General features: G+C 38.3%; 1 protein-coding gene across 1 annotated transcript in view; it reads left to right on the top strand.

Annotated features, from left to right (window-relative positions):
* The window catches only part of LOC6043184, a 314616-nt gene extending 288776 nt beyond the window's left edge, over nucleotides 1-25840 (top strand). Inside the window, exons 11-21 of the mRNA XM_038249531.1 lie at nucleotides 10137-10490; nucleotides 21807-21862; nucleotides 22159-22343; nucleotides 22594-22973; nucleotides 23032-23174; nucleotides 23232-23568; nucleotides 23626-23690; nucleotides 23748-23976; nucleotides 24038-24165; nucleotides 24225-24335; nucleotides 24402-25840. Of these exons, the coding sequence (XP_038105459.1) occupies nucleotides 10137-10490; nucleotides 21807-21862; nucleotides 22159-22343; nucleotides 22594-22973; nucleotides 23032-23174; nucleotides 23232-23568; nucleotides 23626-23690; nucleotides 23748-23976; nucleotides 24038-24165; nucleotides 24225-24335; nucleotides 24402-24653 (2240 nt within the window). The 3' untranslated portion in view covers nucleotides 24654-25840. The remainder of the gene's footprint in view (nucleotides 1-10136; nucleotides 10491-21806; nucleotides 21863-22158; nucleotides 22344-22593; nucleotides 22974-23031; nucleotides 23175-23231; nucleotides 23569-23625; nucleotides 23691-23747; nucleotides 23977-24037; nucleotides 24166-24224; nucleotides 24336-24401) is intronic.
* Nucleotides 25841-26108: the final 268 nt, after the last annotated feature.

Genomic DNA, 26108 nt, shown 5'->3' with positions numbered 1-26108 from the left:
ATACCATACAAATACCCAAATTTGTATGAAATTTTCTTTGAAAAACAAAAAAAATAATTTGGCCGCCTGTTTGTATGGGGGTGGCTCATAGTGCAGCTGTGGAGGCAGTAATTTGTGAAAAATATTTCTTCTGAACCCAAAATACAGGGTCGAGAGAACAGTTCCGAAAAAAAAACTATTGGCACTACGCCCCCCGGGGCATGGCCTTCCTCTAACGTGGGATTTCTGCTCCAGCGCCTCTGACGAGACAGGAGAAACCGAGACCGACGTTTTACTTCACCATCCGATAGAAGCTCAGTGGATAAGGCGGGAATCGAACCCGCGTCTCATAGCATCATCGGGATCGGCAGCCGAAGCCGCTACCCCTGCGCCACGAGACCCACTAATTCCACCAAAGTATATTGAAAGCTCATTGCTAATCTTGTTTTATTTAATATTGAGGAAACAAACTGGAAGGTCTCATTTTCCCTCAAATCCCTCAAAGATATCACAACTAATTCTGTAAGTAACCACCCAATCCGATCAATCACAACTGCACCCCTGTGTTCACAATGACAAATTACGCACCTGCAACTTGTCTGCTATTTATCTAATCACACCTGAAATATCCGATAAGTAGCACTGATCAAAACTTGCACCTGCAAAACTAAACGTATTTTGCACCAACTGGCATCACCACACTGCACAAAATAAACAAAATGCACAAGTCTTCAGTAAAGATATCCGATTAAGGTGCACCCACCCTGCTGGTTTTCCTTCCCATTCAATTTGTTTCATCTCATCAATTCACAACGACTTATTCCAACTCATTTGTCACTTCTCACCAGAACAAAGTTTCACTCTTCATCCAATAAAACATAACTTGAGAGCGCCATTTATGTTGCTCTTTTCGAAACAATCGAAATCGCATTCTTCTCACTTTGCGAAGACACTTGAGTTCTTTGTCCTTCAGTTTTTTTTTTTTTTTTGTAAGGGAAACCTATAAAAACGATTGCAGTTCCAAGTGCTTGTGAAATTCTAGCTTACATTTTCAAAGAGTTCTACTGCTTTAATTCAAATTGTTTAATTTCCCCTTTCATTTTCAACTCCTTTCCAAAATATTTCCTCGAATTCTTCCCCCAACTGACTGTCATCAGCTGGTTGTCCTTCGTAACTTTCCCGGATTCACCAAGAAAAACAAAACAGAAAAACAATCGGAAAACTCGTTTCGAATTTTCCCTCGAGGATGGCCACCCACCTCCCACGCTCACTCTTGTTCTTCAAGAGGGCTGCTGCTCGCTCTTGAGTGTTTCAATTTCTTCGAAAGAAAAAGTCACCCCCGCTGCCGCAGCGCTACTCTCCCAAAAATCCAAACTGATTACCATTTATTTTATTTATCTTTTAATTAAATGCGAAACGGGTTGGAATTAGAGAACGATTTAAAGTCTACACTGTCGCAGCTTAAGCAGGAGCTTTCGTCTTTCGTTTGCTGTTTTTGTTATTAAGAAGCATCTTTCTCCCCTGAAAGCTCGCGAAACTTTTCTCTCCCCCTCCATCACCTAAAAAAGCTTTCTTTTGATTGTTTTGTCTAGCGCCCTTCCCCCCTCCCATTTGGTTGAAAGTGTGAGTGTGTTTTATTTTGGAAAATTGTTGCCACTTTTCCAAGAAGTAGCAAGAAGCCTGAGACCCAGATTGGGGAAGGTCCTGGAGGCTGGAAAACTTTTGCATCATAATTTAATAAAACATTCATAAAATCATCGTCCCGGTGCTGCCGCCGGTGGCAACGACTTGTTTGACAGATTTGAAACTTGAAACAATTGTCCCAGATGTCGACGGTTGCCGCCAGATGGTGTGCAGGAGATTTTTTTAATTGTGGGGGATGTTTCAATTTGCTAAACATATTTTTTTCATAAAGAATCGTCAAAATCAACAAAAGCATACTGTCTTTTTAATGAAAACTCCAAAAATATTTTAGGCAATAAAACTGTAATGTAAATTTTACAAGCTTTTTTGAGAGTTTTTGTCTTTTGCTATCCTTTCCTTTCAATATTATTTGAAAGAAACAGCAGAAAACAAATAAATGGTTACCAAAATATGAATAAACTATGAAAATATTTTATATTGGCCCAAATATCTATTTAAATTGTTGTGTTTATTTTAAATTCAAACAAAAGTATTTTTTTATTCTGGATAATATTGTGATTGCTTTTGCCATGTTGATTACCACGCACGTTGAATTCGATAAAACTATCAAAGTGTCATCCCATTCTTCGAAACACGACTTGTCGACACATTTCCTCACGTAAAAAAATGAGTGAAGAGACGAATGAGTATAAATTCATATTTTTTTCTAAATTGTATAAATTCATATTTTTTTCTAAATTGTATAAATTCATATTTTTTTTCTAAATTCTAAATTCAATCTAAAACATCACAGAATAATAAACAATTTAAAAATTGACTTGATCCAGATTAAAGCCTAGACATCCAACCATTTTTTATGATCTCAGCAAAATTGTTGGAACTAAATAGTGCTTAAAGTGATAATGATTGTTTATGATAATTCAAGAAAATTTGGAAATAATTGAAAAAAATAAAATATATTCTCTAATTGAATTGTGAAAAATATAAAAATAAAAGTAAGCAACAATTTATAACATAACATGAATAGAATATTTTATTTCTCTATTTTATTCAGAAAATCTGCACTAAGTATTGGACTATGGCAAAATAATTAAAATTGATTAAAATCATGTTCTATGAGTTGAAAATTAAATAAGCTAAATACGGGAAATTGATAAAATTCAAAGGAATTAGACCTTTTTAAATATTTTTCTTTACATTTTTTCTTGGTAAAATAAAATTAACATTTGACAATGGGTAATTCTCCGCCAACTCACACAGCAGTTGCCCCGACCCCTCTTCGATTTGCGTGAAACTTTGTCCTATGGGGTAACTTTTGTCCCTGATCATGAATCCGAGGTCCGTTTTTTGATATCTTGTGACGGAGGGGCGGTACGACCCCTTCCATTTTTGAACATGCGAAAAAAGAGGTGTTTTTCAATAATTTGCAGCCTGAAACGGTGATGAGATAGAAATTTGGTGTCAAAGGGACTTTTATGTAAAATTAGACGCCCGATTTAATTGTATACTCAGAATTCTGAAAAAAACGTATTTTTCATCAAAAAAAACACTAAAAAAGTTTTAAAAATTCTTCCATTTTCCGTTACTCGACTGTAAAAAATTTTGGAACATGTTATTTTATGGGAAATATATGTACTTTTCGAATCTACATTGACCCAGAAGGGTCATTTTTTCATTTAGAACAAAATTTTTCATTTTAAAATTTCGTTTTTTTCCTGCTAGGGTTATTTTTTAGAGTGTAACAATGTTCTACAAAATTGTAGAGCAGACAATTACAAAAAATTTGATATATAGACATAAGGGGTTTGCTTATAAACATCACGAGTTATCGCGATTTTACGAAAAAAAGTTTTGAAAATGGTCGTCGTCATCGATCATGGCCGTTCATAGTCACCCGCGACAGACACGGACGACGAAACGAAGAAAAACGCAAAAAGTAACTTTTTCAAAACTTTTTTTCGTAATTGTCTGCTCTACAACTTTGTAGAACATTGTTACACTCTAAAAAATACCCCTGCAAAGTTAGAAAAAAATTTGTTCTAAATGAAAAAATGACCCTTCCGGGTCAATGTAGATTCGAAAAGTACATTAAATTTCCCATAAAATAACATGTTCCAAATTTTTTTACAGTCGAGTAACGGAAAATGGGAGAATTTTTAAAACTTTTTTAGTGTTTTTTTCGATGAAAAATACGTTTTTTTCGGAATTCTGAGTACGCCATCAAATCGGGCGTCTAATTTTACATAAAAGTCCCTTTGACACCAAATGTCTATCTCATCACCGTTTCAGGCTGCAAATTATTGAAAAACACCTCTTTTTTCGCATGTTAAAAAATGGAAGGGGTCGTACCGCCCCTCCGTCACGAGATATCAAAACAGTTACCCCTTAGGACAAAGTTTCACGCAAATCGAAGAGGGGTCGGGGCAACTTTTCCCGATTTCGTGTGAGTTGGTAGAGAATTACCCCAATATATTAAATATATCATATCAACAAAATAAAACATATCATTGAAATCAATTTAAAAACTGCTGTCCCTATTCAAACTGTAGTCTCAATCTACCCCAGATGTCGATGACATTCATTAAATTCCGGATAAAAATGTAATATGGTCAAGAAGTTATTATTCTCAAAAATTTCAAACAAGAATTGCTAGAAAAAAATAAAAAAATCCATTTTTTTTAACTTCGTGGTATCATTTCTGTAAATAAAGAGCATATTCTGTACTTTACTTCTGGTTGAAAACAAGACTGTTAAACGAGCAATCCAACTCATATGAATATACAAATTTTAGAGAAGGCGATAGATGCTCACAATATGATTTTGATTGGGCTGAAGATCAGATCAGTTGCTACTGTTTCATTATTTCTAATTAATGGGTTACATACATTTAAATCGACAAAAAAACTCAGAGTTTGGTGTGAGCGCATACTTAATTTTATTTAATATCTGTTATCAGGGCATTAAAATATACATTTTCATCTATTATCAAAACAAATTTGAAACATTTGGTTGTATCATTGCCGAGATATAGCTATTTGAATTTAGCAGTTTTAAAAAAACGTGTGCCACGATATCTTAACACTGCCTTGACCAAATTGGCTCAATTTTTTTTTATTTTAGTTTTTTTTTTAAAAAGCAAAATTTCAAAATCGAGATTCGTCATACACACAAAATATGTCTTGAGAGTCTTCACTCCAAATCCAATTTGGACTGATTGAAAATCATCTTTTTAGTGGATTCAATAAATTTTCTGTAATTTGAAATTTTGAGATTTTCTACATGTATGTAACACCATTAGTCTCATTATACAATTGTAAAAAAAATTGGTACAGTAATTTAGATTTGAAATACCATGCGTCTCCAGATTTGTATTGTATTTTTATAAATACTTTCTTGGAGATGATGCACGATGTTTCAAGACAATTTCTTGATTTTGACTCATGCAAATTTATTTGAACCTAAATTTTTCAAATATTTGTCAAATAAAGTTTGTCTATATGATTTTTTTTAATTAATTGACAATTGGGTCATATAAACCTCTCTTCAACTTACGTGAAACTATGTTCCTGTGACGGGAGGTGGTATGACCCCTTACATGTTTAAACACTCGATGTAAGACTCAATCTTCCATTGATTTACAGACCTGGCAGACCTCTGTCAATTTTTGTCAAAGTATATGAAATTTTATAACATGTCATTAAAAGAGAAATTTAATGTGCTTTTTGAATCTAGAAATTTGCAAAAAAATCCAAAAGCATTGGAAGAGTTGTTGAACTCTTTAAATTTCCAGAATTCTAAGCTTGGAAGTTTGACTTGTTTTATGTGACTTTGTCAATCTTTTTTTTAATATCAACTTTGCCTGTGCCATCAAATCCGGTTATCAATTTTACACAAAATGTTCTTGACACCAAATTCAATCTGTTCATGCTAACAAACTAAAAATCAATGAAAAACGTGCCCTAATAAAAATCGTGAAAATGAAAGGGGTCGTACCGCTCCACCATCACGAGATATTGAATAAAGGATCTCAAATTCGTGATCCGGGACCAACATGACTTCCTAGAGCGAAGTTTCACGGAAGTCGAAGAGGGATCGGAGCAACTTTTTCCGATTTTGTGTGAGTTGGCGGAGAATTACCCTGCGATTGGGGGCAGTATAGTAAACTAGATTATGTTTAGACTTAAAAAAAAAGCAAAACTCTGACATATTCACAATTATTATGTGATTCAAGATTCACGTTGTTAAAGCGCATGTTTATGCCATCTCCAACGTTTAACCTTCAAAGCAGCACTCGGTCCGGTTGCGAAATCCTAGCCCCTTAAAGTTTACGCCCCTTTTAACCCCTTTTCCCGAAGCCTACTTATCTACGAAACAATTCAAACCGAGAGCAAGTGAGTGTTTGCATGAGAATTAACTCACATTAAATTCAACGGCAACATTAAGCAATGGCAATAATGATAATCACATACCCCTACGAGCACACACTCAGAGTCACAACCCGCAAGCAAACAAACTCAAAACACACATATGTTTTCGTCTGAATTTCACCCAACCCCCCCGTCAGGGTGCCCATCCCAGCCCTCTTACTTTGACGGGAGATGCTTGGCAACACTGGCTGGGGCTGCTCGAAGTTTAAGAAGCAAGCATAAATCCTTGCCCTCGTCATGAGTGTGTGTATTTGTGAGTGTGTTTGTATATGTGGGTATGATTAAAATGACGACAATAACAATGCTGATAATTATGCTGCTTATAACCACTGGAGGGTGATGTTTTATAATTATTATAATTAATGTTGGATGAGGATAGTTGAAATGTCAGGATTATTTTTGCGATATTCTTGGGAAACAAATAATTTAATTGAACATCAGTTTAATCAAATATCGATAACATTTCCTCAAAGTATCATCACTTGGATCGTTTAACTGCCAAAACTACACCGTTTAAACCGGTACGAACAAAAGCCTCGAGGCGCTTCCCCCCTTAAAACTAGCACATACTTTAGTCGGAAACTAATTTAAATTATAAACACGACAGCACTCAGCTGGAAAAGAGCGGAGGAGGTCGCTAGTACAGCCAGCAAACTGGAAACTTTCCGGCCCAGGCTGGAAAGCCCCGTTTTCAGAAGTGATCATCGAGCTAAAGAGGAGAAGACCTTGGGTTGTCTTTAACTTGGGACCGCAAATTTTCAGCTGTATATTTATGAGCTTAGAACTTGCCTCCCTCCCTCTTCACAAAGTGGCGTGTGGAATGTGGCCCTCAGATGTGACACGTGCCTTTCGAGAGATTCTCAGGTTTGGTTTTGGGAAACAGAAGAAACTTAATGGAAAATTTATTCTAAATCATTGAAATGTTTTGAACTTTCTACGACCTTAAACAACTCAGTGATGCTCGAGAATCAAAAGATTTATATTAACACTACATACGAAAATTAATGATAAATTGATAACTTGAAACTAAAACTGCAAAGCATTCAACCAAACAAATTTCCCTCCCCTCAAAGCGCAGACTTTTCCTTCAAAATTGAAAATTCTCATTAGCACGGATGTGGAATTTATGTTTTCTCTGGGAGTCCTAGCGACTTTAGCATCCGGCGTTTCCAGACATGAAAATAAAAAAGAACCGGAAAAAGGCCTGATGGGACCAGCAGATGGAGGCGTTACATTGAAATCGCATATTAATTAAGGCAAAAATAAAAGCTTTCACATTTGGGTTGGATGCTTGCGCGTGGTTGTATGAGTTTTTGTGTATATGGGGGGGTCTCGCACCCAAATTTCTGGAGAGGAAAAGTTGTGGGAGTGAGCTTAGATGAAAGTCTTAAATTTTATGCTGGAAAAAGTAGGCTCTTCAAAGCTTGGATTTTCCTAGAAGGATGGCGGTTTTTTTAAATGGTGGAATCTTATGTGAGTTATCTTTATGAAAAGACTGGAGAAAAGTAGGCAGAAATAATTATTTAAGAAGCTTTCTGGCGGTGGATGACAACTCCTTGAGAGTTTGAAGTGAGTTGAGAAGAAAATACTTTGACTGAATAAATACGATATTGTATTAATTGATTAAATTAAATTTAAATATGTGAAAAACACATGTCTCTCATACTGAAAGAAACAGTTGAATTTCCACTCGAAAATTGTTTTTGATTCTTCTGAAAGTTCACTTTAACTTTATTAAAAAGGTAATTTAAAACACATTCATATCAGTTCAATTCAATTAGTCCGTAATATGATATCGCCATTTCTCATTAGAGACAGTATACAGCATTCCACGGAAATGAAACGCAAAAGTATGGTTTCACTACCCAATAAATTTGGAGATTCATTTCCATTCCATCCACTCCGCTACAAATCTCGAATCTTTTTTTTCCGTTTTACCACCCATAAGCTCATTACATTCACATGAAACCACACACATACACTCTTACCCATTCATTTATCCGTACAGAAAATAATAAAAATAATGAAAAAATACCGTTCTCATCGTTATTACTGGTATTATTATTATCGTTTATAATTATGTTTAATTTAACCCGGGGTCTACTCAGACTCCCCTTCCCAACCTCCCTCAGCACACATGAAACCTATTAGCGAAATAATTAAATTCCTCCCCGCGGTAGCCATTAATCAGCACGAGATTTATGAACTGCAAAGAAAACTTTGAACAACGACGACGACGACGACGCCACGCACATATCCATGCGTGCTGCTCGTTATGAACCACCCTGTTCCCTTCCACCCACTCCAACAAAGTCACACATGCAAATAAATCGCCACCCCAAAAAACAATGGTTTGTCTTAATAACAGCAACTCCAATTTGATGAATTCAGTTTTTATGTTAAATTTAAAGAAACTGCCTTTAATTTGTAAAAACTTGCCGAATAAATTATTTAAAAAACAAACAAATTTATAAAACCTAGAAAAAACAAATTTTCAAAAACTCAGGCAAAAATTAAACTTTTTTTACATTTGCTCAATAATACTAACTGAAACATGAATTGTGGAGTAAATCACAATTGAAAGGTAATCAAAAACTCTACCATTCTCAAAAAATTTACTGCCGTAACTTGATTATTCACTAACAAAACCGATTTGCATTATTTAACATCTTGGAACATCACAAATTTACTGTGAATCAATCCAACTGAAAGCACCATGCGTCTCCAGGGTTTAATTATGAGACAAATACTTTCATGAAGACGTATGATGTCGCAGGTATCTTTCATGTTTCTTAGTTATTAAAGCATTAAAAACACTTTCTATTTTGTATTTGGTAGTAAAAACTTAAAAAAATGTAGATCCAGAAAAAACACTGAAAAATTAAGTTTCGTAAATTATTCTAAGGTACTATCAAAAGCCAATCAAAATTATTTGTCAGAGTATAAAGGTATTTTGGCCAGGTTACAAATAAATTGTTAAGAGAAATGATAAACTCATGTCTATTGAGCATTTTTAACAACAACTACTCCTGAAATATTAAGAAACATAGAAAAGTGAAGGATTTGCTATAATCACGGACGAACGGACATGAAACCAGGAACTAATTTTCTTCAAATGTCTGAAGCAAACTATCACTTGCGCCATCTTCACTCAAGTTATCGAAGTAGCATTGCGCGATTACACATGATTTCTCAAAATGTCTTATGCAATAATAAATTAAAACATTTAGCATTAATTTTGTACTAGAATCAGTTTTATGGCATTCAGTTTGTCTTTATGATTCTATGTAATTTTTCATGGTTACTAAAATTGCCGGAAAATTGATAGAAATTGTATTTTTAATATAAAATCATACGACCATTTAAAAAAGTGCTCATGGGTTTCCATCATCAGCTGGCTTTGTTTACGTTTAAGACCACGTGGCGCCATCTCGCTTGCGCAGGTTTTCGTCAAGAAGAAGTAAAAGAAAACCTGCTTCACTTTTTGAAGTCGTCCGTGCTATAATTTCAGCAAAACATCGCCTGATATCAAAAATTAAATAAAAAGGTTAAGCTTAAACTCTAGAGTTTTACCAAAAACTTGTTTTCAAATGTCACAGATAATATCAGAGAGAATTCGACAATAATGATAAAAATCTTATAATTGTTTACCACAAACTGGGAAGATTGGAACTGCGGTCAGAAAGCTAAAATTTAAAAGTTGAATAAAGCTCAAATTGGAAGCTACAACAAAAATTACAGATATCAACGTTATTTATAAACAAAACACTTATTAATTTTTTGTTGAGACAGAGTATTGCTAAAAGGTTTTAATCGACTTCTTTACTCATTCGATACTGATGTTTTAGAAATCCTTATCAATCTATCCAAATGTTACAGCGTTTACAATATTGATCTGTCAATTTTCGAAAAAGGTGACCGCAAACCCCCCGCAACATTAACCAATTGCAGCAACAACAACAATAATATCAACAATCACAGCCAAAACCAACAACAACAACACTCCAGCCGTCTCTTTCCCTCTCTTTCTCTCTTTCTTTCTCTGCTCTGCTCTTTCTGTCTATCCCACTTTTGCATTCGTTGCAGTACGGGCCATGGGCATGGACGATAACTACCACCGACTGCTGGACCAGAACATGGCCCTGATCGAGACCCCGTTGGTGGCGCCGGCCCACGCGTACTTCCCTCAGCACTACAAGACGGCCCTGTACCCGTACAACATCTCCGGCTACCACCACCAGCACCAGCACGGACTCCACGGTGGCCACTTTGGACACAACGGGAACGGAAATGGAAATGGCCACGGCCATCTAGCCCCGGCGTCGATGTCCTCCCCGGTGGACAACATTCTGATCAATTTGAGCGGCGATGGCAACGGAGACGCGGCCATCGAGTACGGCAGCAGCAGTTTCGACGAGAACAATGCGGTCGAACGTCAAAGTAGGTACCATCCCCGCGACTGACCTCCCCCCAACCACTAACCCACAAAACAGCACCCACCCACACAAAAACACAGCTACACCTACAAATCCCAAAAAATACCCCACCACAAACAGTCCGTGACGTCACGCAGTCTGTCTCGGTGTCCGACGTCTGTTTGTGTCTCTTTGTCCGAGTCCGTGTCCTGTGTCAGTGTCAAACGTCAAACGCCCGTGCACCTCGTTTTACCCCGCGCGCTACCAAGGCTGTCAACAGTTGTTTCAGTTGTCCCCACTAATGGCTCCACCGTAAACACCGCTACCCAAGTAGTTAGAAAGGGCTTGCTCCTCGATCCAAATCCCAACCTCCCAAATGATTTTGCTCCTTTCGTAGAAGTATTTATTTTATTTGAGTCTGTTTTTTAAAGGTATAAAACTTATAATTTTCAAAAACGCATTCAAATCACCACCGCTGCCGCCTGCATTGATCTTCTTCCCATATAGTATCACACTCACCTTCAGTCATCACAAATCGTATTTTTGTATGGTTTTTCAACACGTCATGCATCGCAAGTCATGTCACGATCATTTACAAGCTAAAACGCAACCTCAAGCAAAACCTCACCAAAGTCGTGAGAAATCCCGTTTGGGAAAAGCTATACTTTTCGTAGAAATAAGAAATTTGACAAACAATGACATTTGAAAAAAATTATAAATACAAAGAAACTAAATAATACTCTGAAAAAAAACGAAGCAGTGTTATAAAAAAGATTATATTTGGTTCGCGACAAAAATGTTTCATCTAAGGTGAGTTCGGGCTTTAAAAATAAATAAATCAATATGAACTAAAATTAGACAGCTTACTTGAGCTTGGTTTATGGGAACATTTTTCTATAGGAAGATTGCAAGTTTTACTAATAAATATTCCAGTCCCGACTCGATTAAGTCCTGACCAGCGATGGAAGAATCATCATCAAAAGAAAGAAAAAATCCGAAGGAAACGCACATGAAAAATCAGTACAGCCATCCCACATATTCGGGACACCCACAAATTCGGAAAACTTTTGTGATAAATTGTCAACAGCATGCCAAATGCAGCTTTTCTGTCCACTATACTATTTTAGGACCTTCATTTTGGACATTCTCTTGCTATTTCAGTGGTTAAAGTTGTACTTTTTGATTCAATTTTTAGACTATTTTATCCAGAGCAGCAAAACATTGCCTCCAAATTGCCTGTTCCATAATTTTGGGATGTTATTGTGCCTCCCATAATTGTGGAACACCTGAATTTATCAGACCATGTATAAAACATCACTGTTGTGGGTCTCGTGGCGCAGGGGTAGCGGCTTCGGCTGCCGATCCCGATGATGCTATGAGACGCGGGTTCGATTCCCGCCTTATCCACTGAGCTTCTATCGGATGGTGAAGTAAAACGTCGGTCCCGGTTTCTCCTGTCTCGTCAGAGGCGCTGGAGCAGAAATCCCACGTTAGAGGAAGGCCATGCCCCGGGGGGCGTAGTGCCAATAGTTTCGTTTTTTCGTTTCGTTTCGTATAAAACATCACTTAGCTTGAGTTTCATTGGTTTCAGTGTGCGAAGTCATTATTTTATTAAGAACATGTTCTCCTGGAGAGAACCAAAGTCTGTTTACATTCGTAAAAAAAGTGTTCCGAATTTGTGGATTTAAGGGTCAATGTTTTTCTCTAAAAACAATGATATAAAACGTAGAAATTTACAATCGGTCGATACATCAATCAAAAGATCACAAGAAAATCTGTAAACCGATCCGAATATGTGGGATGACTGTAAAAGGAATCGTCAAAATGACCTGTCACTATTTCAAGCAAAACAATGTAAATGGGCCAAAGCCGAAGTGTAAACAAAGGGCTATCCTGCTTACGTCAGTGGATGTTTACATTAGGATCGAGCAGGACAGACTCTTTTTTTACTCTTCGGATTTGGCCCATTTACATTGTTTTGCTTGATTTGTAGATGGACAATGTGTGTAAACAAAGCAAAATAAATAACTTCAAGTGGTGCTGACAAGGAAATTCATAAAAGCATCAACAGATTTATTTTCTTCCAGAAGTTTGGGAGCGAATTCTTCTGTGTGGTTTGCCTCCTCTCTCTTTCGCGGGTGAAGAAAACTCGCAAACGAAAATAATTTTTTTACGGTTATTCCATCCCTGGTCCTGACAAAAAAAAATTAAATTATGTTTATGTTGTCTTATTTTGAATTATTAAGCTTGAATATGACATCATAAATTCTCCAAAGTAAATCGAAAATATGTAATCCAAGATGGCGGCTAATATGGGGATGGTGGAGTTTTAAGAATAATCTGAACTTAGATTTGACGATCAAAATCAGTGTTCCCACTAGCCTAAGCCATCGGCTAGGCTAGGTTCATTTTTCTGGTTCAGGTTCACTCCACACGTCGGCAAGCATCGTCGGCTCAGGCTCAACGAGCGCCGTGAGCCATGGTTCATTTGGTTCAAACCAGGCAGGGCTAGCCAAAATGAACCATTGGCTTGAACCAGGCTAGAACCTGATCAAAGAATGTTAGGCTAACCGGCGAGCTCTGTTACACCATGATACTGTTCAACCCTAAATCTACTACTACATAACAGTGTTACACCATAACAGTGTTACACCATAACAGTGTTACACCATAACAGTGTTACACCATAACAGTGTTACACCATAACAGTGTTACACCGTAACATTGTTACACCGTAACATTGTTACACCGTAACATTGTTACACCCAGGGATGGAATAATCGCAAAAAAATCAATTTCGGTTGCGAACTTTCTTCACCCGCGAAAGAGAGAAAGGGCAAATCACGCAAAAGAAAATCGCTCCCGAAATTCTCCAAGAAAATCAATCTGCCGATGATTTTTTGTGAATTTCCTTGTCAGCACCACTCAAACATATTTATTTCCCTTTGTTTACACACATTGCCCATCTACAAAATGTGACGGGACATTTTTCGACGTGTGACGTTACACTTGCAAGTGAAGTAGTGAAAAAGATTTTCCGCCGAATAATCAAGATGATGATTTTTTTAGATTCATTTTACAGATCTTTCGTGCGCGAGAGAGGAGAGCTGTGCTCCCTTTGGATTTTTTCTCTTGATGAACGTTCAATGATTTTCTTTTGATGATGATTATTCCATCGCTGGTTACACCGTAACAGCGTTACACCGTAACAGTGTTACACCGTAACAGTGTTACACCGTAACAGCGTTACACCGTAACAGTGTTACACCGTAACATTGTTACAACGTAACATTGTTACACCGTAACAATGTTACACCGTAACAGTGTTACACCGTAACAGTAGTTTTACACCGTAACAGTGTTACATCGTAACAGTACTACACCGTAACAGTGTTACACCGTAACCGTAACCGAAAAAGTGTTGTAACAATGTTACAGTGTAACAATGTTACGGTGTAACAATGTTACATCATTATATTTGTTACACGGTAGCATTGTTGCACCGTAACACTTATGCATAGTCATGGTTTTCACTGAACCAGGATTGAACCACAAAAGGAGGCTTAAGCCTAACCAATTTTATTGGTGAACCTAGCCTAACCGGTTCATTTGGGAACTCTGATGAAAATCAAAACTGTTCTCACAAAAAAAGTGTCGGAAACGAGTAACGATCTCAAGATCTTATGATGATATTTCTCATATCAGCCATCAAGGTTCGATGCATATTTGTTGGTCATTTGCCAATACAAACCACATTATGGAATGAACTGTCTCAAAATAGAAATGAGCACAATTATGTTTTGTGGTGCATGCGTGAGGTGTTGACATTAATGACTCAGAAAAAAAACAAAAAGGAAGTATGATTCATTATTGTTCATCTCACAGCCGATTTTCGGTAGTATTTTGTTAATTTTTGGAGATGATTTCCCGGAAATATTAATTTGTAGAAAAAGTTGAGAAATGTGATTTCACGAATAGATAACCCACATTTATTTTTTGACTATTTTGACAGGTTTTCACATGTTTTAAGGGGATGAAAAAATTGGTAAACTGAAAATAACCGATCTTGATCAAACATTACCGAAATTCGATAATTAAGTTTTTTTTCGATTTTCGGTAAGTAATTTTTCATTACCAACATCTGACGACGACCTTTTGCTTGTTTCGATTTTTTTTTTCAATCAAAGTAAGCGTCTTTGAGGGTCAAAACATAGCCCTCGTGGAAATTTCAGAGAAATTCTCATTTAAAAATAATGCCATTTTGAGAAGCATGAATCGGATTTTAAAATGCTAAAACTTTCAATGAATGTCATAGGCTTGAATTGCATTAAAATTAATCGATTACAGGGTTCAGGGAAAAAAATCTATGTGATTCGAAAAGAAAATGGAGTTCACATAACTGTACTTTCAATTTGTACAGTTGAGCATGATTTATTTTTAATCGGTGAGTAGCGAGGTTCACGGATAGTTTTATGGAAAAGAACCAAGTAGTTTTTTTTGCGCATCAAACGGAATTTTGTTCTTCTACGTCCTCAGAACCATCCTGAAAATTTTAAATTTTAGATTGAATGGCTCCATGAATTTAAATATTTCTGTATTTTGAAGCCGTTGCATCGTATCAAGAAGTGGTCAAAGACAAACTTGTAGGAAATTTGACGGGCTTTTCGATAAAAATACACTGAATGAAAAAAACACTCCACTTTTATGAGATCATCTTAGGCTATCTTCACAAAAATTTTGAACGAAAAAAAATCGTGGGCTCCCCCTCAAATTTGACTTTTAAACTTAAAAATCAAAAAATCTCATAAAAGTGGAGTGTTTTTTTCTTTCAATGTATTTTTATCGAAAAGCCCGTCAAATTTCCTACAAGTTTGTCTTTGACCACTTCTTGATACGATGCAACGGCTTCGAGATACAGAAATATTTAAATTCCGAATTACAAAAATATTTAAAACACTTACGCCCTTCTCAAATGTCATTATCGAGGGGAACTGGCTCCATATACACAAAAATGGCTTATATAAGCGAAGGATAACATGTCTACAAAGTTTCATTGAAATCGGAAAGGGTCGAGAAAAATGTACCTGAAAAATTCCTGTTTTGGGCTGGAATTGCTCTATAAAAAAAATAATATTCATCTTATTTTACCCTCAAATTATAACCAAATGTAACAGATCGCGTTAAAATAATTCGGTAAAACAAACTCCTTGCGGAAGACAACACTTTAAGAAAGTCTCGAAATGAGTTTCCAACAACAAATCCCGTGAACTCATTATCACTAATTACTGCAACTGTCAGTGTGGAAAACAATGCAACTTAATGGAATAATTAATCTCGCTCAATGAGCTAGCTCTTCGCTCGCCTTAGACTGCGATTCCTCAGCGAGCCATGAAAGTGCAGAAGAAAGAGATCTCCTCTCGAGATAACAACTTCTTGCGCGCTTTCTTCGCGAGCTTTTGCTCTCCTCCCTTTTTGGATGGGTCAGTAGTTGGGCAAGAATACAAAGTAAATTATCACTGCACCCTCCAATTAAAAATTCCAAAAGCAATTCTTCAATTTTCACACAAAAAGGGGCAACGTCAGTTGCTTGATAAAAAAATGAAATGTTATTTTGTCGTTTTGTTTTTTCAAGCAAATTATATTTCGTGTATATTTCAAATTTCAAACTGTAATCTATCAAATTTTTTAATTGAAAAATAACGTGACATCATTTTTTTTATTTACTTAATGAGTAATCAGCGTCATTTTTTGGAAAATAAATTTAAATAAACCCTCAAAATGTCGCTCAAGCTCGCCATAATTCAAACAATATTTGCTCATAAAGCACCTGCTCCAAAATAATATCCGCTAAACCGAGCATAATGTCGCCGGTGGGCATGATTAATGGTGAATTTATACATTTTTGAATCGATTATTTCTATTCCAGGCGCTCGCGGGGCTTGAAGTTACTGTTTGTTCACAGTTTTTCAACCTTTTTTTTCCTCGCTGATTTTCCCCATTTTGACTCACTCACACTCACAAACACGTGTGCGGCTGGCACAAAATTCCACACTAAATTCCGCCGCCATCGAACGATTTGTGTACACGCTCGGTGAAAGGAAGTCGGAACGCTCGAAGCTTCGAAAATAAAAGCGATTTGTTTTCCGCTTTTATGATTTGCTTTCCAGGTTTGACTTCCGTTTGCCATTCATCCATCCGCGAGCGAGCGCGCCCGGGACGGACCGGAAGCGATCCCCCCTAGGGGAGAGGATAGTTAGGGTGGCCACATTTTGTTGGAAACCGGTTCCACTAGCGATGTATATTTTTAGAGCTGGTTTGAGTCCCAACTAAGTGGTTTAAATACCAACTATCCCTTGGTTTGAATGTAAACAAGCAACCCATCCCAATGACACTCAATGTGAACTGTCACTAAACCAAGTGGGAATGATTGTTCATGGTTAGAAAACGTTCTTTTATTACGTAACGCCAAATTTTGGATTATTAGACCCTCCCCTCCTAACACAATTACCATAAAGATTTAAAACAAATGCATGGAGCGTACGTAACACGGCCTCCGTTCGGTACGGTATGTCCACGCATCCTTCCTCCCCTGTAGATTCTGTGAAATGTGATCCGTTCACAGAACCCTCTCTGCGGTAAACACAACGCAGTAGGGCTGGCCGCTTAATTTTTTGTAGTACTTTTTTGGGTGTTCTCGGATGTACTACAATTATTAATATTGACAAGAAAAGTGCTTGAGGCGTTATCTAATCACAAGACTTTCCAGCATGCTTTCATCGGACTGTTTGTGTTTGATTAGATTAGATTAGATTAGACTAAGTTTATTTAACTGTCAGGGTCACCCTACCCCCCACTTGGTTAGGGTAGGAGAGTGTATTTATGGGCTTCCTGGTGACGGCAAGCAAAGAGGAAGGGAGAGTGGGGCCAATTTGTTCAACGGTTTGTTTTTAAGCTGGAGGATTTTTATTGGAAACCGCGACTGTTAAAGAGAATTTATGTTCGACCACATTTCAACGAATGTGGTCCGTGTTATTGGTTAGCATTAATGGGCTCGTTTTTTGTTCGGATCTTTGGGCGTAAAAACAAGTTTTGCAAATTAACTGTTTCCATCCTTATTATGTAATTGTTATTGAAATATAATGTATTAATGGTTACGGTGCTTTCATTTTGTTATTGGCTTTTTTGTATCATGTTACTTTTGTCAACTTTTTTACTTTTCTATGCAGCTTTAATTCCATAACTGTCATTTCATCCATTAATTTCATTGCTTAATCCGGCTCACTCTCAAGCCATCGAACCATATCGTAAACTCGACTTACATTAAATTCCATCGTTTCACAGTCACAACATTCCTCCCGTTTTCCCCCCAAGGACCTTTTGCAAATCCGTGTCACGTTTCCCGCGGGCGCAAAAGGGGCCTTGTGCCTCACACTAATCGTTGTCCTTCAACTGTCCTCCTCCACTACTGCTACTACCGACAGTCGGTTGTGACCGTGTTGCCAGTTTTTCTTTCTTTCATCTCTGTGATTTTTTTTATTCACTTTGACTTGAAAAATTGCGTTTCACAGCGCACAGCACGAGGCAAATCCCATTTATTTGGTGCTATTTATGCGTTTTTTTTTTTTTTTGTTATTTTCGTTTTCCTCACCGTATGCCCGGAGACTGCTTGAATTTGTTGAAATTGAAATTAGCTGCTTATTTATTTAACGAAGTTGGTTACGGCTGGATCTCGGGAAAGCAATGACGTCCTGAAAAAAAAAAATCTGCTTTGATAAACGACTTTGACTTGGAAGGGCGGTGACTTAAGCCACCGAGAGAAAGGTACACTTTGTGATTGAGCAAATCAAAGCAGGAATTAATTCGATTCGTGTCTTCATCGATTTCAAACCACGGAGAAAATGGAGATGAAGGCATTGATATTCAATTTGACTGAGTCAATTTAAAGAAAAAAGGAAAAAATATTATTTTAGAATTAATCGAGATCAGAGTTTTCCACAGGATTGTAGCTCTTTGATATATTTTTTAGTCTGAATGGGACATGATTTTAATGTCAAATGCGTATTGCTTCAGTTCCGAAGATATTGAATTGAATTAATGGGTAACATACACAGAAAAAAAATATGGTAATATTCATCAGGAAATGGTGACAGATTATGTGTCAAAAAAAATGAGTAACATTGCATCAGAAAATGATGAATTTTTCTTGTGAATATTCATCAGGTTCACATTTGTACACATTTTTTTTTAGGTAATTTTACTCAAAAGGAGGTAATATTCAACCTACCAAATTTTCTGCATTCCAAAATTCAACTTTTTTTTTTTTGCTGTGTACATGTTAATTGGCAAAAATGTCAAGGGTAGACACTAAAGCTTTTTTTAAATCTGTTTTCAGGGCATTAAATAATTTTTTTAAGACATTCGGTTATATCACTGCCGAGATATAACTTTTCAAAGTAAGCAGTTTCAAAATACGGATGCCACGATATCTCAACACTGTTTGACCAAATTGGCCCGATCTACCGATTACGAGCGTTACCACTGGGTTACGTAGCTCGGTCAATTATGTTTAAACCAATTTGTTTTATAGGATTGCGAAAATCCTTTGATTTTGTTTAATCAGTCAGTTTTCCAACAACTGTTCATGTTTGAAAGAATGCAAAAATTTATATAATTTATTTTTCGAACCAATTTGTCATTCAATAACTGGCATATTTTTGAAAGAAGAAATCTTATTTGGGTCATTCCAGCTCAACTGAGTACACTTTTGGACTCGACCTTCACCGATTTGGACCTAACTAGGAGAGAACGTTCATATATCGATAGTTAACAGAAATCCCAAGTTTGGTGCTGATTGGACCATCGCACTATTTTTGGCACTACCCTCGGTTTTGACGATTTTCTAAAAAACTTTTTTTTCTTTAACAATAATATCTTTCCAAGTAATTCGATAAAAGTAAAATTTTAACCCTTAAATGCCCAATAATATTATATTTTAACGTTTTATGTATTAAAATTCAGTTTTGACCGATTCCTTATATTTTTGTTTGTTTTATTTTATGACCATCGTGTTCCCCGGACAATTTTACATAACAATCAATGTAGACCTCAAACTAAAATGAACTATTGGCGAGATGCAGCGATTTTTCTGAAAAAAGTTTGATTTTGCGCAGCACTCGGAAGTACATGGAGTACTTTTCAAGAAAAAGGGATGAATCCCGCATAGTTCGGTTTTTATATGTGAAAAACTTATTTCGGATTTGAATTCATAGGACAGAGATGAACGTTCCCTCCAAGCTAGGTCCAAATCGGTGAAGGTCGAGACCAAAAGTGTACTCAGTTGACCTGGAATGACCCATTTATATTTGAAGAACTGCTCACGTTCAAAAGACTCACAGAAATGAACAAAAATATTTTTTAAGTTGGCCATTCAAATGAGTAAAATTTAACATCTTGAAAAACGGATTTTCTGACCAATTTAGAGACTTCGAGCAAGTTGTAGGTTTGGAAAGGACAACCAATTATATGGTAAAAAATATAATTTTTAAAACCGATATTTGATTATGGATTTTGAAATGCAAATTAACACCTTTATACAAATTTATACCTTTAAAATTAGATTAATTTGACTTTTAAACATCTTGAAAAACGGATTTTCTGACCAATTTAGAGTCTTCGAGCAAGTGATAGATTTGGAAAGGATAACCAATTATATGGTGAAAAATATTATTTTTAATGTTCAAAACAGTTTTTGGATGTCTTATTTATCTTGAAATTGCTCTGATTTGAAACCGATATTTGATTTTGAATTTTTAAATGCAAATTAACTTGAAATTTACTTTAGACACATTTATACCTATTTATACCTTTAAAATTAAATTTAATTGACTTTTATCATTTTTTTAAAATGGCGAGCATTTTTTATTTTATTTTACTGCAAAACCTTTGATATCTGGACTTTTTTTATTAGGTCCTATAAACATATGAAACACAAAAGCTTATAGAACCTTTTCAAAAACAAACTCTAAATGTAGTCCAAAGCGAATTTTCCAGTAAGTTGAACAAACGAATCTAAAATTTAAAATAGTTTTCTTATACTCAAAGTTGAGGTTTTTGTGTTGTTTTTGTTAATTCTTATTTTTTATCTTTCTGAAGCTCTTCTTTTTTCATTTCATCTGTTAATCTTGTGTTTTAATTTATCATTCCATCATTCATTCTCATCACACCCCAACAGTTCACTTCCCTTACCCTGTTTGATGCTTTTTCCCCTATTTCCGGTCAACTTCCACTGACAGTGTAGTACCTATTCGCTTGTACTGCCCCACCGCACCAGCAACCACCGTCCCACTGACATCCACGGCGTGGTTTCCGTTAATTATTTATGGCCGCGGCATTTCCTTCCTCGTTTCCCTCGTCCTTCTACCCTCAGGTTCCCTTTTTCCTAAAACTACCATGACGACAACCATGGTTTGGGATGGTTTTTGGTGGGTAAAATGGGAAGGGCGGGTTAACGAAGGGATTAGCATTAAATCACCCAGATGAAAATAGGAATTTCAGTCAGCCCCAAACCCTCCAGTGCTGCTACCTCAAGTGCCTAGAGTCTTAGAGCACGTCGTGACCATCAATTTCGTTTAAAATTTCAACACCCAATAAGGCTTAATTTGGGGGAGATACTTTCACTGTTGAAAAAGTAATCGAAAATCAAAGTTGTTTATCTTGTTAAATGTTCTAAATTAAAAATATGTGACTCCTCAAAAATGTGTTTCAAAACTGTTAAATAAAATCAAACTATATTTGTTAACTGTGAATCTAACATAAATTTAAAGGTATCTTCAGAGCAAGCTGAAGATTTTCAATCTCTTAATTTTCCCGTTTAGGGTTTTTTTGCCGGAAATCTGGGCTCGACTCAAGACAAATTACTCTCACTTGGGTGCAGTTGGTTTTTGGGTGCGAACAGCAAGATCAGCAAAAAACACGTAAAATTTAGATGTTTTTTACAATTTCTCATTCACGATCTTACCTTTCCATTTTACCGGATCTTGGTACTGCTTTCACAAAAAAAGAATCCCAGTCTACAATCACGAAACAGTGAGACAATAAATTTGCTCATTTTTTCTACCCTTTTCCAACCAGTCAAAAAAAGGGGTAAAAAGTCGTATATTTTCACTAACTGAGTTTCTTCCCTTGTTTTTTTTTTCTTCTTCTTTTTTGTATGCCTTCATTTGCCGGTACCACCACGTGAAACACCCTTCCGGGAATCTGGATCCACCGTCAATCAACCGGAAATGTGTTTCGATTTGGACTGACCCCCAACCTGCTGCTGCTCTCGGAATAAAAAAATCAGTTGGATCGGATGATATCGAGGAAAAGGAGGCCGAGATGAGCTTCATCCATTTTCAGGTGAGATTTTTTGTAAGATAATGTCGAAAGGAAGAAGGTTTATTGCTACGAAACTAATTTGTTAAGACATTTTATTATTAAACTATTTGTTTCAACATGTTTTAACCAACTGAAAGAAAAAATTACATTGAAATTTGAGGCATCATAAAATCAACCTCAAGCTGATCCGACCTTCCAATCGGCCTTGAGAACGACCTTCTTTCGCGGAAATTTATGACCCGTAACCCCCAGGGCAATTACGGGCCGGCAGCACGCACGAACCCGCAACTAACCGCCATTTTTTACCCAATCCCCAGAGCACCTGCCACCTGGCGCTGGACGCGTGCCGCGACGACCAGGTCTGCTCGGGCGCGCTCAAGACGGTGCTGATGCACTGCGAGCAGCACCGGTGCAACCGGAACGCGTGCATGGACTCGCTGCAGAGCTTCTACAAGAACATCGTGGATGACCTCAGTCTGGACATTGCGTTTTGTCTGTGCAGGTACGTGTTCCCTGCCATGAGCGAGAGCTGTCGGGACATCGATCGGATCAACGCGGTTCGTTCCGGTTTAGTTTGTAGCAATGTTGTCTACAAATTGGATCGCGGAGGAAGCGTTGCATCGATTAGTTGTCCCGATGATCTCAAATGAAAGTAGAGACCATTAGGAAGATTCTGTATTGTCGACTGACGCAAATAACTCAACAGTCTTCAAGGTTGATCGAGTTCAAAGTAAATCTCTCTTTCCCAACAGGAAAACGCCGAACCGCCACGACAGCTGCATGATCGCCCAGGAGAAGCTCCACCCGGCCTGTGCGCAGCGTCCCCCGGAGAGTCTCGTGCCGGCCGCCACCAACGGAGTCATGTACAGTCCACCGCCGTCGTGTCACGCCGTGGCGGAGATGTGCCGCGAGGACGAGGACTGCCGGGCGCGGCTGGAGGTTTTCGAACAGTCCTGCGCCGTGGACAGCGTCACGAAAAAGTGCGCCGGCAAGACTAGCGGGTGCAGACAGGCCATGCTGGGCATACTGGGCACTCCACTGCGGACAAACTGTGCCTGCCAGGGGTCGGATCTGCAGCAGCTGTACGATTGTTTGGGCTGGCAGCGACTGCTTTGGCTGAACCCGTGCGTCGGTAAGATATTTCTGGGTTGTTTTGAATGCTTTTGATTCTGAAGATTTATCTTCTTCAGTTGAATCCCAAAAGGACTTCCACCTGAAGCGGTTGGCGGAGCTTGGACTGTTAACAACGACCACCACTACTACGACGACCACGATGCGAACTACCAGGGCAACACCTCCACCAACGCCACCGCCAACGAAGCCGAAACCTGTGGTTCGTATACCATCTTGTCTATGAGTCCCCCAATACTAATTGAAGAACACCTTGCAGTACCGTCCCAAACCGACCGAGGCTCAGCCGATCGAGACCAACTACATCGAAACGCCCGAGACGCGGCCGGAGACGCTGGTCCACAAGGGCAACGAGCTGATCATCCGCTCCGACTACGAACCTCCACGACCGCCAGAAGTGTACCACATTCCGGATCACGACGATCATGACGACATCGACGATGATCTACCCCCGATGGGAAGCAACAAGATCAACCAGCGACCGGACGAGCAGGTGCTGCAAATGCTGACCACGGAGTTGATCGAGCTGGAGACGCCTGCGCCAACGACCACCACCACTACCACAACGGAACCGACGACCACAGCGGTTCCGATCAGTAAGTGATCGCTGCAAAAGTGACTTCAAACATGATTCTAACCCCATATTTTCCCAGGGTATTGCGTGGTCCAGCGATCGCACCAGTCCGATCAGTTGATCGCCGAAAGCAAGAGTCGACGGGTAAGTTCGATGACCTTGTTTCGAATGACCCTTTGTAACCCCCTTTTCCAATTACAGCTCTACATGCTGGACGACGCCGAGTGCAGCGAGCTGTGCACGTGCGGCGGCGGAGACTCGCTCGCGTTGACTTGCCACGCGCTGTGCGTCCCGCTGGCGCCCTGCCGGACCTCGCTGGCGTACTACAGCCACGCGGCGCCCGCCTATCAGGCCTTCCGGGGACGCTGCCTGTGCTACTCCGGCCGGTTCATCTGTATGCGTCCACCGCCCGGGGAGTACTCACTGCCGGGTAGGTTGAATTTCTTGGGGAAAACTGTGGGGTGGATACTAAACGGATGCTTGGTTTGCAGGTGGCATCTTTCTGTTACTAGGTTATAGTTCTACCGATGAAGCACTGTTAAGACCGCACACTAATCTAGGAGTTCAGGACGCTGTCCGAGCGCTGCAGCAGTACGTGCTGCAGCACATAAACAATGAGGTAACCTCAGCCATGGTTGGACATGATCTTAGAACTAACTTCTTGTTGATCTTTTGCAGACCTCTTGTACATTAACGCTGTTCAATATCACCGAGGAGAATATCATTCTATCCATAAGACTACCCCACGATCCCAAGCTCACGAATTTAGAGCTTCTAAGACAAGAAAAGGTAAGCCGTTTAGTTCTTGTGTTCCAAACAAAAGTAATGAAAAATTCCCTCCCATTTCCCACACAGGACCACTGTACAAAGATCCTCGAAACCATCAGCCACCAGATCAACACCCAGCACGTCGAGATGTCCGCCCACCGGCTGCTGAGCATCTTCAAGATGGCCGAGGTGCAGGTCGTCTGGCCGGAAGTGAGCCGAGCCAGCCCGAGCTCGCCCCGATCGAGTCATCTGGTGCTACTGCTGGCAACGCTGCTGGCGATCCCCTTCGTACGGTGGCACCACCACCACCACCACGATCACCGGTGGACCGTTACGTGACGTTAGGATTCCCGTCCACCATCGTCATCCGCGAGATCACCGCGTCATCGTTGCACCCATACCCGTACAGCAAGCAGAGAGCAGCAGTCTACTCACCCAAACAATACGCTTCATACTCGTCGGCTTCACCAAACTCACTAACACTCACTCGCATCTCCTGTAAATGAGGTTTGTACAAAGAAACAATTTACCAGGCCCCCCATTGTAATCTCCATCATGTTATGCGACCACGCCCCACACACAAACACACTGTTACACACACCTACTTTTTAGCGAAACAAACAAATAATACGAACTACATAAGCAAAACTAAACAAAAGAAACAAAACAAAAGGGAAAAGTTTACGTTTTTACTCGATGGTTAAGAGAGCGAAGCGAATTAAAAAAGAATGATGACGAAGTGTGTGCGTGAGGTTGTGTGCAGAACAATAGGCGACTGCCGATTTCTGACGATTGTTTTTTGGTACGCTCTTTTTTAACTGACGCGCGTTGAAAGTGTATTGCAGTGTTTATGGAACGACGCAGCGAGCAGGCTTCTAAGAAGTATGCGTGTGTGAGTGTGCGGTTGGTGTTTTGACCTGGTATTGTTCTCCCGCGCGGTTTTGTGCAATGGAATAATGGCTGAGAACATTGCATTCGATTGGTGCCGTGTGAGTATGTGTATGTGATTTATAAATATTTAATTTGTGTTCGCTGTTAGTTGTGAGTAGCTAGACAACTTTCCTTCTGGGTTAATGCAGACAAAACATAAACATGACAAACACAGACAAATGAATCAATTTATTTTAAAATTTGTGTTTTATTCAATGTCAATATTTCAAGAGCAAAATCTAACTTTTTTTTAAATGAACTTAACTGATTTTTTTTTACTTTTTTTATTTTTTTCAATTCTGGTTTTATTTTGTTCCAAAATAAATTGATTGTTTGAAAAATCTTCAAAGTTTGATTGGAAAATTTGAATAAATTTTGATCTGCAAAAAAAACTTTACAAAATCATAATCAGCTGATTTTTATCCATTTCTCTTATTTTTTACATCTCTGGGGGAGATGGAGGTAAGACAGCCACCCTAAGGGAGAAGTCTAATAAAATTTACACAACAGATTATTTTGATCTCAAATTGCATACATATTGTTCTACTAGTAGTCCATTATAGAAATGACATAAATTAGTTGGTCTAAAAACCAATTTATCAATACTTTTCAGCTTCAGAAATACGCGGGGTAAGACGGCCACCCATGTGGGGTAAGACGGTCAGTGCTATAAATTAACTTAATAACTTTGCTACATTCACCCAAATACCTACATGGTTGGTTGAACAGACTTCCCTGAACAGCATAACTATTTTGGTTAAAAAGTCAAGTTTCAAATATGAAAAAAATGCTGTTTAAAAATTTTCATATTTTGGTTCAGTAAATTTCATATTGTTGCGACAACATTTTATGAAAAACTGTGAA

Source organism: Culex quinquefasciatus, chromosome 1, assembly GCF_015732765.1.
Source record: "Culex quinquefasciatus strain JHB chromosome 1, VPISU_Cqui_1.0_pri_paternal, whole genome shotgun sequence".
NCBI classification, from domain to species: Eukaryota; Metazoa; Arthropoda; class Insecta; order Diptera; family Culicidae; genus Culex; species Culex quinquefasciatus.
The sequence above is the reverse complement of the archived record's forward strand: the minus strand, read 5'-3'. Positions and strand labels throughout refer to the sequence as shown.